At 41.2% G+C, this 16,721-nt stretch overlaps 1 protein-coding gene across 3 annotated transcripts in view; it reads right to left on the reverse strand.

Moving 5' to 3' along the window:
- The window catches only part of LOC137326903 (uncharacterized), a 134,170-nt gene that overhangs the window by 37,604 nt on the left and 79,845 nt on the right, over window positions 1-16,721 (reverse strand). For all 3 annotated transcript variants that reach the window (XM_067992288.1, XM_067992289.1, XM_067992287.1), the window contains one exon: window positions 14,271-14,439. In XM_067992288.1, the coding sequence (XP_067848389.1) occupies window positions 14,271-14,439 (169 nt within the window). The remainder of the gene's footprint in view (window positions 1-14,270; window positions 14,440-16,721) is intronic.

Genomic DNA, 16,721 nt, shown 5'->3' on the forward strand with positions numbered 1-16,721 from the left:
TCTCTCTGTGTAGTTCTTTGCCCTATGAGTGAACAACCTGCTCCTACGCCTCCCATCAGTATGGAAAATGACCCGCCATCCGACCCTCTGTCACTTGCCGTTCTAAAAGGTACTTCCCTGTAAACACATGGCTGAGATTAGGAACTCAGCACAGCGGGGGAGGGGGTCAAACCTACACCACACCCCCTCCCCACCTCCCAATCTAAGTTGCGACATCTTGCTCATTTCTTTCTCTTAAATTAATGATTGGAAAAGTAGAATTGCAGCTACCCTGCATAGTTACCACAATAGAGTGGCAGATGCAACAGGCTCACTAATATGCCTGCCATCCATAGGTTGTAGGACTGGCTGCATTAGGGGTCTGCCAGACTGGCTAATAAAAATAGAAAAAATGTTGGAGATACACAAGGGGTCATTCAGCATCTTATGGAGAGAACAAACAAGCTCAGGTTTCAGTTGAAGACCCTTCTTCAGAACTGAAAAATTAGAGGCGACCAGGTATATTTAAGATGGTTAAAGGATTTGATAGGGTAGATAGAGAGGGTGCCAGCTTTTCACACTCTATATCAATGATTTGGATGAGGGGATCAAATGTAATATTTCAAAGTTTGCTGATGACACAAAACTAGGTGGGAATGGGAGTTGTGAGGAGGATGCAAAGAGGCTTCAAGGGAATATAGACAGGCTAAGTGATTGGGCAAGAACTTGGCAGATGGAATATGATGTGGAAAAATGTGAAGTTATCCACTTTGGTAGGAAAAACAGAAATGCAGAGTATTTTCTAAATGGTGAGATATTGGGAAATGTTGATGTTCAAAGGGACCTGGGTGTCCTTGGACATAAGTCACTGAAAGCTAAGATGCAGGTGCAGCAAGCAATTAGGAAAGCAAATGGTATGTTGGCCTTTATTTCGAGAGGATTTGAGTACAAGAGTAAAGATGTCTTACTGCAATTATATAGGGCCTTGGTGAAACTGCACCTGGAGTATTGTGTACAATTTTGGTCTCCTTACCTAAGAAAAGATATACTTGCCATAGAGGGAGTGCAACGAAGGTTCACCAGACTGATTCCTGGGATGGTGGGATTGTTGTATGAGGAGAGATTAAGTAGACTAGGCCTGTATTCTCTAGATTTTAGAAGAATGAGAGGTGATTTCATTGAAACATACAAAATATTTACAAGGCTCGACAGGGTAGATGCAAGGAGGATGTTTCCCCTGGCTGGGAAGTCTAGAACCAGGAGTCTCAGTCTTAGAATAAGGGGTAGGCCATTTAGGACTGAGATGAGGAGAAGTTTCTTCACTCAGAGGGTGGTGAATCTTTGGAATTCTCTACCCCAGAGGGCTGAGGCTCAGTCATTGAGTACATTCAAAACAGAAATCGATAGGCTTTTAGATATTAAAGGCATCAAAAGATATGGGGATGGTGCAGGAAAATGGTCCTGAGGTAGAAGATCAGCCATGATCTCGTTGAATGGTGGAGCAGGCTCGAGGGGCTGGATGGCCTATTCCTGCTCCTATTTCTTATGTTCTTATTTCCTCTGGTGGGGAGTCCAGAACAAGAGGGCATAACCATAAATTTAAAGCTAGGCCATTCAGGGGTAGAGTCCACCCTCCCCTTCACCCACTGATTGGGTGTAGGAAACTCTTTCACTCGCCTCCTGTTGACCCCTTTCCTGCTTCCCTGATTCCCTATAAAACTACATTCAGTATAGGAAGAAAGGCTTTTTCCCCCTTTACAGATTGAACTTTTGAACATTAATTTTTTTTACATAGAATATACAGCACAGAAACAGGCCATTCAGCCCAACAGGTCCATGCCGGTGTTTATGCTCCACATGAGCCTCCTATCTCCCTACTTTATCTAACCCTATCAGCATATCCTTCTATTCCTTTTTCCCTCATGTGTTTATCTAGCTTCCCCTTAAATGCATCTACACTAATCACCTTAATAAGAACATAAGAAATAGGTGCAGGAGTAGGCCATATGGCCCCTTGTGCCTGCTCTGCCATTCAATAAGATAATGGCTAATGATCTACCTCAATATCACTTTCCTGTCTTATCCCTATATCCCTTGGTGTCCAAAAATCTATTGATCTCAGTCTTGAACATACTCAACGACTGAGCATGCACAGCCTTCTGAGGTAGAGAATTCCAAGGATTCATAACCCCTAGTGAAGAAATTTTTCCTCACCTCCTTATCTTGAGACTATGACCCCTAGTTCTAGACTCTCCAGCCAGGGGACGACTACTCCTTGTAGTAGCAAGTTCCACATTCTAACCACTCTTTGGGTAAAGAATTTTCTCCTGAATTCTCCATTAGATTTACTAGAGACTGTCTCATATTTACGGCCTCTGGTTTTGGTCTCCCCCGCAAATGGAAACATCATCTCTATGTCTACCCTATCAAACCCTTTCATAATTTTAAAGACCTCTATCATGTCCCCCCCTCCCCCAGTCTTCTCTTTTCTAGAGAAAAGAGCCCCAGCCTGTTCAATCTTTCCTGATGGGTAGAACTTCCCAGTTCTGGTATCATCCTAGTAAATCTTTTTTGCACCTTTACTAGTGCCTCTATATCCTTTTTATAATATGGAGACCAGAACTGTTCACAGTACTCCAAGTGTGGTCAAACCAAGGTTCTATACAAGTTTAACATAACTTCTCTGCTTTTCAATTCCATCCCTCTAGAAACGAACCCCAGTGTTTGCTTTGCTTTTTTAATAGCCTTAACTTGTGTCGCTACTTTTTAGTGATTTAGAGGAGCAGAGGGATCTGTACCCCCAGATCCCTCTGCTCCTCTACCCCATTTAGACTATTATCCAAGCAGTATGTGGCCCCCTTATTCTTCCCACCAAAATGTACCACCTCACACTTATCTATATTGAAATTCATTTGCCAATTACATGCCCATTCTGCAAGTTTATTAATGTCTTCCTGTATTTTGTCGCAGTCCTCCTACGTATTAACTATACTCCCCAATTTGGTGTCATCCGCAAATTTTAAAATTGTACTTCCGATTCCCGAGTCCAAATCATTCGTGTAAATGGTGAATTGCAGTGGTCCCAGCACTGATCCTTGTGGAACACCACTTCCCACCTTTTGCCAGTCTGAGTAACTACCTATAACCCATACTCTCTGTTTTCTAGCCAACTTGCTATCCATTCTGCTACTTGTCACCTGACTCCACATGCACTGACCTTAGTCATGAGTCTACTATCCAGTACCCTTGTCTACCCTTTCTGTTACTTCAAAGAATTCAATAAGGTTGGTCAAGCATGACCTTCCCTTTTGAAATCTGTGCTGACTATTATATTTTTGGTTTCCAGGTGTTTTTTCTATTACATCTTTGAGTAAGGATTCCATTATCTTTCCTATTACTGGTGTTAAACTAACTGGTCTATAGATCCCTGGACTGGTTCTCTCTCTCCTTCTTTTTAAGTATAGGAATCACATTAGCTGTCTGCCAGTCCTCTGGCACTATCCCCTTTTCTAATTAATTCATATATATATATGTAATAGTGCTTCTGACGTCTCTTCCCTAACTTCTTTTAATATGCGTGGATGCAATCCATCTGGACCAGGGGTTTTATCCTCTCTAAATTTGATTAATTTATCAATTATCTCCCCTCTTTCTATCTTAAATGTCTTTATATCTTTTTTGATCTCTCCTTCTAATGTCATGTCCACCTTGTTAGTCTCCCTGGTAAATACTGAAGCAAAGTAATTATTTAATATTTCTGTCATTTCAATGTCATCACCTGTGAGTTAATCGTGTTTATCCCTTAGTGGCCCTATCCCGATCCTGATTTTTCTTTTATTATTTGTGTCTTTAGAATACTTTACTATTTCTTTTTATATTCCTTGATAATTTAATTTTGTAGTTCCTATTTGCTTTCCTAATTGTTTTTTTTGACTTCCTTCCTAACCTCGTCATATTCCCTTTCATCATCCTCTCCTGTATTGTCTATATACTTAGTGTATGTCTTTTTCTTTAGTTTCACTTTTGCCCTTACTTCTTTATTCATTACTGGCTAGTTTGTTCTTGTTCTATTGCATTTTGTATAATGCACATCAATAGTATTCAGCAAGTCTTGCATTATATCTACTTATTTTACAATACAGTTCAGAACCAAATTTTCTCGTCCAGGTTGTTTTCCATTGAATATATAACGAGGGTGAAATCTGTCTCATCCCATAGTGACGGTCAATATGGGAGTAGCAATATTGCCAAAAAGTACAGATGCCTGCAACTTCTTAAGCCATACTGCAACCTGAAGTGTGTAAGATAGCTTGGTTATGACAAGCAAGAGAGATTAAATAAGGGAAAATTAAGAAAAAAAAGCTGATCTAAGAAAGCTATTATATAAAATTATATTAAATCTTCATGTATTATGTTTTAACCCTTCCAGCAATAGAGGTGAGATTACTCAAGCTTCGCGAGCTGCCAATGGGTGTCCTTGTTCGGCAGACCTCTTCCTGATTTGATGCATAAAATCTGGTTGCACCAGGGAGGCAGGAATTACCCCGCATCTATTGGCATTCTAAAGCAGAAATGTCCAAACTTGTTATCTTCGTGGCCCACTTACATAGACCCACTGTAGGCCAAATATGAAGGTTTGCATTAATTTTTTATGTATCTTAAGCTGCCAACGCTAGTTGCATTCAAATTTAGGACTTATCCACCAATGAGAGTTGTAAGAATATTGGAAATAGGGAAAATTTGACATCTTTTTCTTAAAGCTACTAACCATCATGCTCTGCAGGCGGTGCGGCTTATTTTGCTGAATTGTAAACTGTTAACCTTTGACTAGTGACTGACCTGTCACCTTCCTTGCTAGACATGGCAGCTATGTGATAAAAGAGGAACAATGACCCAAAAAAGTGTAACAGTAATCCAAAGAGAGCAATTAGACCAGGACCGTGGCTAGATAGCTAGACAAAGCTACCTTGAAAAGGGTCTTGTGGTTAAATGAGTAATGTTAAAACAAGCTGACCATCTGGAGTTCTTTGAAAAACAACTTCATTAATATATAAGGGTCTTGTGAGTGTTGTTCCATATATGGAGTGAGTTTCCTGCCAGGAACAAAACACAGGGGGACATAAAAACCCAACATATTCAGAGCTCAGGGGAGAAGAATCATTGAAGCTCATTCAGCTGTCAAAAGAACACTTAGCTGTCTGAAGGCGACATCACTGTCAGAAGAATACCTGACTATTAGAAGATTACCTCACTGTTGGAAAACTTGAAACAACCAAGTTGCCAACTTAATTACAACCTCTGCCCAGAGATCAAACAGGGAAATATTGTTTTGATCTTTGTTGTCTAAATATTTGATACCTTTACAAGTTTGATTTGACTATTAATAAATGGGACATTGATTACCAATTAGTGTCACCTCCGAATCTGTTACAAATTGGCGAGCCAGCCAGGAGGTGATTAATCAATGTTTCGAGTTGACATAAAATCAAACACCTAAAGTAAAAATTTTTAAAAATTCAACAGACTTAATTTGATCGCAAAAGAGGCGAATTGTTCAAATTCCAGAAGTGAGATTTTGTTTTAGTATAAGTGATTATGGCAACTGTCCACGAAATGTTAGAAAATAAATTGGAAAAAGAAATTAAATGGGTCCAAGGAACCTTTAGAATCAATCGCCAAAATTGTGGAGAAGGATGAGGCTTTTGAAACGGCCATAGAATGGGTCGAGGATCAAGTTTAAAATAAAATGATGAAGGTGAGAGTTAGCAAAAGGACCCTTACGTGGGCGGCCAACTTGTGCGCAGTTAAGAGTTGGGAACATATTAAATAATTAAAAAAGGAAATTAAGAAACAGTCAGACGAAAATGAGAGACTGAAAGAACGTCTGACTGATGTCCTTATGATGCTGGAGTGTTCACAATTGGTGGCTAAAACTGCGATAGTACAGAGACTACGGAGTCAGAAAATATTACAAGAGAGAGATAGACTTAGAGAAAAATGGGAGACTAGAGTCGGAACTCGACGACTGTAGAGGGGGCTTTAAGGGAGATTATGTGTCGACCCATAAATTCGGTAGACCACACACTGTGTAAGTTAATGATTGAGGAGTTATGAGGCAAATTGGGCCGACAAGGGGCTGTGGTGGCTGCTGTAACGCGAGGAGTTATGGGAGGAACAGAAGGCCAGGCAATGACCACCTCCCCTTGATTTTCAACGACATTACCATCGCCAAATCCCCCACCATCAACATCCTGGGGGATCACCATTGACCAGAAACTTAACTGGACCAGCCATATAAATACTCTGACTACAAGAGCAAGTCAGAGGCTGGTATTCTACGGCGAGTCACTCACTTCCTGACTCCCCAAAGCCTTTCCACCATCCACAAGGCACAAGTCAGGAGTGTGATGGAATACTCTCCACTTGCCTGGATGAGTGCAGCTCCAACAACACTCAAGAAGCTCGACACCATCCAGGACAAGGCAGCCCACTTGATTGGCACCCCATCCACCACCCTAAACATTCACTCCCTTCACCACTGGCGCACCGTGGCTGCAGTGTGTACCATCCACAGGATGCACTGCAGCAACTCGCCAAGGCTTCTTCAACAGCACCTCCCAAACCCGCGACCTCTACCACCTAGAAGGACAAGAGCAGTAGGCACATGGGAACATCACCACATGCACGTTCCCCTCCAAGTCACACACCATCCCGACTTGGAAATATAACCCCGTTCCTTCATCGTCGCTGGGTCAAGATCCTGGAACTCCTTTCCTCACAGCACTGTGGGAGAACCTTCACCACATGGACTTCAGCGGTTCAAGAAGGCGGCTCACCACCACCTTCTCAAGGGCAATTAGGAATAGGCAATAAATGCTGGTCTCGCCAGTGACGCACACATCCCATGAACGAATTAAAAAAAAACCCAGACAGGGAAGGTGAAGTAGATTGGAATGATCTGGCAGGAGCAATGGGGAATGAGGATCACCAAGGTTGGAACTATAACAGTCCTGACTACAGAGGGCCACCTGTACCTGTGAATGTGATTACCACTATCCCCAGATGTAATGGGCAGGGTAACGTGACTAGTACAGTTCAGGAGGAGAAATCAATTTCCCCTCCTGAGACAGAGGCTCTGTCTCGGGAGCTAGGATCCATTGAAAGGGATGATCCGATAGAGGTGTCTCGCTGAATTAGCTCTTTTAATATGGCCCACCAGGAATTGCCTGAAATGGATCAAAAAAGGGTAATATGGACTGCCTGCCAACAAGCAACTAAGGTCTCCCTTAACCCCAATATCGATGTCCCTGCCACCCCCTTGCAGGAGGTTAGAATCAATATTATGCGCATTTTGGGTATGGATCGAATTAACGTCATTCGTCAATGTGGACAAACCACTCAGGGACCACAGGAACATCCACGAGCCTTTGGAAATAGGTTGTGGGACCTGTTTGAGCTGACTCAACCCAGAGGGTTGGGGCTCCAACCAGGGACTCAGAGGTGTTTAAACAGGTATTCCTGTCTCAGTTACACCCACTGGTGAAGACCACCCTTGGAATAAGTGTCAATAGAATGACCTAGTGGATGAATCTCTTAGAGGTGGCAATTCAGGCCTTGGGAACACTAAAAGACCATATGCCCAAAGCTCCACAGAAAAAAACGGTATCAGCCGTAGAGGGACCAATAGGTTGGGGTAATAGTGGGAGGAATATGGTCAATGATTGGTGTAATGACAGGTGGTTCCGATGTCAGAAAATGGGTCACCACGCCGTGGACTGCTGGAGTAATGTAGTGCCCCCTTGGCAGAGAAACAATGAGGAAAATTGGTCCATGACTCTCCAAAAATTGGGAGGGATGGAACAAAAGTTAGATAAATTAATAACCCTCCTGACTACCCAACAACAGAAACAGATACAACAGTTCCAAGAACAGTTGAGAGTTAAGAGAGATAGTATATGTACAATGACCCAAGCGGGTGGTGATGGAGAAGAGGTAGATGGGGAAGGATTGGCAGGGGAGCTGTGAACTATCGATCCCCAGACAATACAATGTCTGGGGATCGATAGTGCAAGAAAATCAAAAAGTTGGTATGCAGGTGCAGCAGGTGATCAAGAAAGCCAACGGAATGTTGGCCTTTATTGCTAGGGGGATAGAATATAAAAACAGGGAGGTATTGCTGCAGTTATATAAGGTATTGGTGAGACCGCACCTGGAATACTGCATACAGTTTTGGTCTCCATACTTAAGAAAAGACATACTTGCTCTCGAGGCAGTACAAAGGTGGTTCACTCGGTTAATCCCGGGGATGAGGGGGCGGACATATGAGGAGAGGTTGAGTAGATTGGGACTCTACTCATTGGAGTTCAGAAGAATGAGAGGCGATCTTATTGAAACATATAAGATTGTGAAGGGGCTTGATCGGGTGGATGCAGTAAGGATGTTCCCAAAGATGGGTGAAACTAGAACTAGGGGGCATAATCTTAGAATAAGGGGCTGCTCTTTCAAAACTGAGATGAGGAGAAACTTCTTCACTCAGAGGGTGGTAGGTCTGTGGAATTTGCTGCCCCAGGAAGCTGTGGAAGCTACATCATTAGATAAATTTAAAACAGAAATAGACAGTTTTCTAGAAGTAAAGGGAATTAGGGGTTATGGGGAGCGGGCAGGAAATTGGACATGAAGCTGAGTTCGGATCGGTCAATGCCCTGTGGGTGGCGCAGAGGGCCCAGGGGCTGTGTGGCCGGGTCCTGCTCCTACTTCTTGTGTTCTTTAGATTTGTGGTTGGGATCAGATCAGCCATGATCTTATTGAATGGCGGAGCAGGCTCGAGGGGCCGATTGGCCTACTCCTGCTCCAATTTCTTATGTTCTTATGTTCTTACAAGGAGCCAATGATGAGTAAAGTAGATTGTGAAGGCTTAGATAAGGACTGGGAAATGGAAGTCGCAGAAGTCAAAGAATCATTTAAGCAAACCCAAAGCGTGTTACAGGGTAAAAGACCAGAAGGGAGAGAGGCAGTCGTAGAGTTTCTAGAAAGTGAACAGAGAAAGAGACCGGAACTCTCCGCTGGTTCCCCAGTAACCCCTCTCCATTCACTATACCCCATCCTTCCAGCAACGGAGAGGGAGGAAAAAACTTTTAAACAGGAGAGCCAATACAAGCCTGATAAATGGTCCTTCCCACGAGATTTTAAATTGGTACAAAATTGAGTTAAGTAGGAAACATCAGAGATTGAAAATTCAGATGAGAGATAAAGGATAAATGATTTAAAACAGGGGGAAAGGTGAAATGGGAAGATTCTGTCTCTCCCACTGTTATGAGCTACTGGATGTTTCTTTAGTTTTTAGTGTACTGTCTCTTTAAGTGTGTTGCACTCTGCAGCGTGCAGGCTGCAGCTGGCTCCATTTCCTCTTTTTTTCACAAAACTGAAGCAGTATTCACTCTTTGTAGACCCGGTCATTTAATATAAGCATTTCAATCGTGTTTTGTAAGCATAGTACAACTGTTAAATGTACAAGAAGTCAAAAAAGTTTGAAGAATTATTATACCATTACAGGATTATGTCCTATTTTATGTCTGAGATCTGAATCGATTGTTTTCTTTTCAACTCGGCAAAGTTTCTTTAAATTTAGTTGAAATCTGCTGAGTATGGAGCTGCTGTCATGAAGCTGGCTCCGCCTTCTTTTCAGTCAGTACTACAAAGAAGTTTTAAAATCATGTTGCCTTACACAGAGTTAGTTCTACATTCGGGACGACTTTGACCCTGTAGCAAAGTACAGAGTGTCCAAGACAACAGACAGTTGAGACATCAGGTCAAGATTGAGTAGGGTGTTCTACTCCAAGTCTCTAAAGAAACTGGAGGTGGAAGAATGAATTCTTTGTGCTTTCTCCATAGATGAAGCGAAATGGACAATGTGATATTAATCACATTTATTATTGGGGAGTATGACAGGGACTTAGAAACTGTAAAATGTGCCCTAAGTGAATAACGTCCAATTTACGATATTGTGATAAGTGCCCACAAGAGATGTGCAGATAAAATGGGAATGAGAGGTAGAGAGTGAGAGATAACATAACGGGGTAGAAACTAGACCATTACAGTCGGACACTATGGGATGGGCAGGTGCGATAACAGAGTATTCGGAACAGGATTGTCAATTTGGAATCAGGTAGATGTCGAGACTATAAAGAAACATGCGCGTCATTATGACCATGCATGGGCCAAACTGGTCGATACACCAATCCTAAACGTGATCAATAAGCTAGCACAGGAAGAACAATATACCACCTATAACTTGCACAATATTGCTAAGTTTTTCACTCAGACGCAGGATAAAATAAATGAGATGATATACAAGTGAAACGAGTGAGCATAGGGAATAGGATGGGCAACCATTTGTACGGCATACGGAGCATATGTGCTTTTGTTTATTGATCAAACACTGAGGTTTTTGATGCTAGGTGACGTTCCGGATATGTTAAGGGACTACAACCTTGTCCGTTGGTATTCTAAGGGAGATAGTGAAACAAGTGTGGGGTTGACGTTCCACCTGTATCAACAATTCGCAGTCTGGGGTATGCTCCTAGTCACTCAATGGGTCAAGTTAGAGATAAGAATAAACCACGATTTTTACCCTATCCTTCCCCATCGTGGATGTTATAACCCAAGTATTTAACAAATTGGCAGAACCACATTCTGTGGGATATTTAGAGGGCGAAGCAAAGGATAAACTCACCTAAGTTAACAATGTATGACAGGAAAACTGCATCACAGAAGGTGCTCAATTTGGATTGTTGTGTCGAGCAGGGGAACGGATACCATGGCTGAGTGCAGACGTGATCTAAAATTGAGACTAAAACATTAAAATGGGAGGTGCAGGAAAAGATGCATGAACGAACTTGTGCTGACGCAAACACAAGAAGCTTGTTATAATTTGCAGTTCGGGATTATTCCTGCTCTGTTCAATTTTTCCTTCTGATTTATGTAATTGAATGTATGTACATTTTTTATTACATTAAGAGGAATGGTACACAGATTTAATAAGTGCAATCGGGAAGAGATTTAGGTGAACTCATATAGATAATGGGAACATGATAAAACAATGCAAAAGCAAATAGAGGGATTACTTAAAGGAATGAAAAGGGAGACGGGGGATGTTATATCAGAACAAAGGGAGTCCCTGGTTTTAATAGAACGACTGGCAGAGAGGCAGGTTAGGGATATTGGCAATCATTCAGAATAACAAAGACTAAGGAACAACTGATCTTAAAGGCAATTATGTATGGAGGGTTTTTACAATGTTCAGATTCAAAAGGGAGTTAAATGCTATAGAAAACAATTGGATCCCAAATTTTGTATGGGACAAACAAATGAAAATCTAGAAATCAGTTGGGAATATGGATTGGTGTAAGCTGCGAAGGCTTGGATTGGTGTTTTATGCCAGGAAGCCTTGCAAGCAGAGTGACGTTGTTTTGAGACTGATTTCTGTGGTAATGGCAATACCATTACTATCTGCTGGTGTAAAAGCAATGGAAGTATTTAAATTGGAATGATATACATAAGAAATGTGTAAATTATCTGAAGATATCAGTAAAGGGGAAAAGAAGGGTACTGGATTGCTCCAAACACTTCATGTTGTTCCAGGAAAAGTGGATCCTGGTTGCGCAGATGTGATGTTTTACAAAGTGCACTGCCAGCTTGTGGTTTCACCCTGGATGAAGAACCTCCTAATTGTTCTATTGAATTTAACCAATGTGGTTTATTTAGAGAGAGGAAGGTATTGCGTTAGACCTAACAAGAAGCACTACACATAAAGCAACACCATATGTCCAGTTTCACGGTTAACACCTTGCTTTACACCAACCAGAATTACTAAATTGGGGCTAAGATATCGGTGCCTATTATGGCCACAATGATACAAAAATGCAAGTAAACACTACTTCCAGGCAGAAAGCTTGCACGTGGTTGTAAATTTTGGCTACAAAAGCATTAAGTGTACTTAAAAGTGCTGTCAGGAACATTAGATGGAGGCAAGGAATGTCCACTAACACGGTCGATGGGATGTGTAACCCCCTCCCACGAGTTCGAACTAGGGTCCCATCGGGTCGCCCTGTTAACTATAGTTGATCATGACGTCACCAGACTGAAGATCCATGGGGACTTGATGGAGGAAGCATTACAGGCTGTAATTCGAGTCGGGCACCCCATTCCCCCTTTATCATTCAGTCTTGAAAGCGCCTCGGATAGGAGTGTTACTTCTCAGCATCATCTGGTCAAAATGCAGCAGGATAACAAGGAAATAGAAAAAGGTATACAAACCCTTGGGGCTAAATCATGGTGGAAAAATGTCTATGATGCTGGTGAATCCCTATGGGCACGTTTAACATCGTACGCTTTCCTGATCATACAAGTCCTGGTTATCAAATCCCTGATAGTGTCTATCTGCTGGGTCCGCAGGAGGTCCCCAAGTTAAAACAGAATGTGCGCCATTCCAAACCATTCCCCCATTGGACTTAGTCTTCTCCCCCTCAAAGTGGGGAATCTGTAAGAATATTGGAAATAGGGAAAAATTGACATCTTTTTCTTAAAGCTGCTAACCATCATGCTCTGCAGGCTGTGCGGCTTATTTTGCTGAATTATAAACTGTTAACCTTTGACTAGTGACTGACCCGTCACCTTCCTTGTTAGACATGGCAGCCATGTGATAAAAGAGGAACAATGACTCAAAAAAGCAGAACAATAATCCAAAGACAGCAATTAGACCAGGACTATGGCTAGATAGCTAGACAAAGCTACTTTGAAAAGGGTCTTGTGGTTAAATAAGTAATGTTAAAACAAGCTGACCATCTGGAATTCTTTGAAAAACAATTTTGTTAATATATAAAGGGTCTTATGAGTGTTGTTCCATATATGGTGGGAGTTTCCTGCCGGGGGGACATAAAAACCCAATGTCTTTTGAGCTCAGGGTGGAGGAATCAGCGAAGGCCATCCAGCTGTCGAAAGAACACTTAGCTGTCTGAAGACGACACCGCTGTCTGAAGAACACTTGACTATTAGAAGACTACCTCACCGTGGGAAAACTTAAAACGACCACGTCGCCAACTTACCTCTGCCCAGAGATCAAACAGGGTAACATTGTTTTGATCTTTGATGTCTAAATATTTGATACCTTTACATGTTTGATTTGACCATTAATAAATGAGACATTGATTACCAATTGGTGTCATCTCCGAATCTGTTACAGGGAGCATTGTTGAACAGCCCTTTCCAAACCACCAGGCCTGCAAATATTCTAACAGGAAAAGCCAGGAAAGGAAATAAATATAAAATCAAATAGAAACTAAGTTGCCTGGGGTTAATGGCCCAGGTAGCTGGAGCTTGTGGGTAGCATATAGCCCATGGGCTGTAGTTTGGACAATCTGAAACTGCTCTTTAAAATGCAACATCATCAGTACAGGTTTTAGTGATAAAAGGGTAGAAATTACTGTTGGCAATGTTATCGTCTAAAAGCTTAATGCTCTTGGATACAATTTCTCTCTTATTTTAACAGAGCTGTTATAATGACAGACAAAGAAATTTGATAAGAGGAAGTTAAGCTTTTGGACAATAATATCGCCAACTTTGATTTCTACCCTCTTGGTAATACAAAGTCTTTCCAGGATTAACCTGTTGCATAGCAGCAGCATTTTGCTGCAAATCATGCCTACATCACACTCCAATTTTAAATGGTCCATTTGAAATATTCCTGCTAACCAATAACTCCAACGAGTAGAGAGCTGCACTTCTGCAAAGTGAGCTTACTGGTACAAAGTTCTCAGGACCAGTGTGCAGTTTATGATTTAAGAGTGAACTGGGCACACTGAAAGCATTAATCAGACAGTCATTGCAAGCTACTTTGTGCATTCTTCAGTAATTATTATTAGAATTATGCATTTTACTTTGTTTAATTTTTTCTCATGTTGAGGCTGATGACCACAATACATCCTCTTCCAGCTTGGAGGGATGACAACCTCGACCTCAAACATCTATCAGACCACCACCAATACAACTGCATACAGAGCTAACGGGGAGGAAAGGCACCCGTCAAATCGAGCAATGGGGCACCATTCAGAGACAGAATACCTCATTTCACTATACTCAACAGCCCAACTGAGAGCTTTTCAATGAGACAAGCAACTCTGAGTAACAGCAAGACCTGAGCTTCAACCTATGATTTTGAGTCAAGAGCTTAAATTTTTTTGAGTAATTATGTGCCTGTTTTTATAGGAATGCAAAGTCATAAATGTTATTCCTACCTAATTTCTCATAAGGTCTTTGATGCGGAGTAGAAGATAGTGGTGTTGAGTTCTGATGGAGCCACCAGAGCTGACCATTTACAGCAGAATCAGAGGTGGATGGAGAGACAGTTGCTGTTGATTCTTCTTCATCAGCTAAATATTCTCTACCCTGGTTTGAGCCTGTATTCTGGTAACAAGAGACAATATGATTATTTCTATTTCTACCACTCATATAGCTCAAAAGTCATAGAATAAAAAAAACATTGTGGTGTGGGGTGGCTATAATGTACTTGTATTATGGCTCAGGGACTATTTACAACCTGCCTCCCCTTCAAATTGGTCATGGAAGATTTGCTGCTCCATGTGTCTCTAGGTCTCCCTTAATGGGCCTGCTTGCACCTGGGATGTTGACCAAGTTGAAATTCAGTGCTGTACAGTCATCTTTTTTATGGCTATTCAGCAAACAAGGCAAAGGAATGCTATCAAGAGGCAGTCATCCCAGCTTCCATACAGTAAGCAAAAGGGCCCTATTAAAATAGAATAATTACTAGAGTTTTATTTCTTGCCTTCTAATTAGTGCCTACTGCCAATTCCCACAGGCATAATTAAAATAAGAAGCTTGCTGTGTGTGAAACCACAGACATAGGCCTACGTCATGTCACACTGTGGTGAGTCTCGTTGCAGCATTCCTAAGAGCGAGACTTTGGTTAGGATTGTGGCCTTCAACAAAAAAAAGTTAGCAAGTGACACTGCTGTAATGCATAATTGACTAGTATTAGTTGCACACGCCCCCCACCCCCCAATTCCATTCATAAACAACTGTTAGACATGTCCTATGTAGGAAGTACTCATATTACAGCTACCAGAACAGCTCAGAGGCTACAAAAGTAACTTTGTAAGATTGGTGTGCAAGAATTAGTGGTTTACTTCCTGTTGAATACTGCAAACATTTTAGCAACAATAATATTTTTTTTTAAAAAAGAGATAAAAGGCTGTGAATGCTGGGAATCTGAACTAAAAACAGAAAATTATGGAAATGCAAAGCAGGGGGAGATTTCTTCTGTTCACTGCAGCGGAATTGGAAATAATAATGATGTAAGGAACATGTTTGCAATTCCTTTGCAAGCAGTGAACAGAGGATACTTTCACCCAGAGGCCAGTCAGCATCTGAAAGACAGAAATTTTATATACCCTGTGCTTTCATTGGTTGACTTGAAAGTTTTTAGGCATCTGTAATGGTTATAAATATCAGGAATACTGAAATGATTTTGGTGCAATAAAGGCAAAAAGATTTTCAAAAACACTTATAAATAAGATAGCATATATATAATTTTATTACATAATTTTGATCCACTGTGTCTTTAAGAGTGAACTGCTGAGAGCATTTAGGTTACAACAACTAAACTGTTACATCTGTTAACATAATGCTATTTTCATATTTAGGTTTTAGAGTGGATTAAAACCTTCAGCTCCATGAATAAATACCTCAAAAAATTAATATTGATTAAGATCAACATTTTCAATTTTGCTACAAAAGTCAGCTTGTGTAAACAGCAATATTAAAATCAGTGTCTGCACTTCCCTCTGACAGACACGGCAGACTGAGACCATGTGCCAAAATTGTATATTTGTTTTTAAAGAATCATTGTTAAAACAGAGTAGTCTTTACGCTACCTTGGCAGCTGTGATCTGGAAGCCTTACCCTTTGTTCCACTAGAATCCCTGTCTGATGACACCATTCATTCTTAACATGAATAATACTTCTTGGCAAGTGCTTTGGTCTTTCTTGACAATATAATGGGGGTAATGTTCAGGATAGGTGCTGGTAGTTGGGGGGGGGGGGGAAGAAGATTGCTCACTGGCATCGCAAAGTGTAAAACTGCAGGTAGAGCACCTGCGATGTCACAACATGCACTGTTGATGGGCAAGACTACATGCTGCTAGAATGGACTCACAAAAATACCCCTAATATTGACCTCTGGGAAATTCAGTCTAATGAGATAATTTTCTGATTTTTGCACCTTTGGTGGGAGCCTTGCCTGCCCAGAGCGCACAATGGAAACCATTTAAAGTAACGACCAGAAAATCGTACACAACACTCACCTCAATTTCCAAAATGCTCTCAGTGGCTGAGACTCTCTACCAGGAACACAAAGTGGAAAAATCACCCCTTAATAGTCCAATCTCTTCACGCATTCTATTATGAGAACAACTAACTTCACTATCGGCTATGTATGGTATTTTTTATATATCCATGTGGACATTTCTAATATTTGATAAATTTATTATTTGGTGAAATTCACTATACAGTATATACATTTCGTTATATAGTGTGTGATCTATGAATGGCATTGTACATTTCCCCTTATAGAATGCGACCTACATATATCATTGAATATTTCCCTATCTAGTATGCAACCTATATAGGTCATTGTATATTTCCCTACTTAGTATTCGACCTTTATATGT

The sequence above is a fragment of the Heptranchias perlo genome, chromosome 11, assembly GCF_035084215.1.
Source record: "Heptranchias perlo isolate sHepPer1 chromosome 11, sHepPer1.hap1, whole genome shotgun sequence".
NCBI classification, from domain to species: Eukaryota; Metazoa; Chordata; class Chondrichthyes; order Hexanchiformes; family Hexanchidae; genus Heptranchias; species Heptranchias perlo.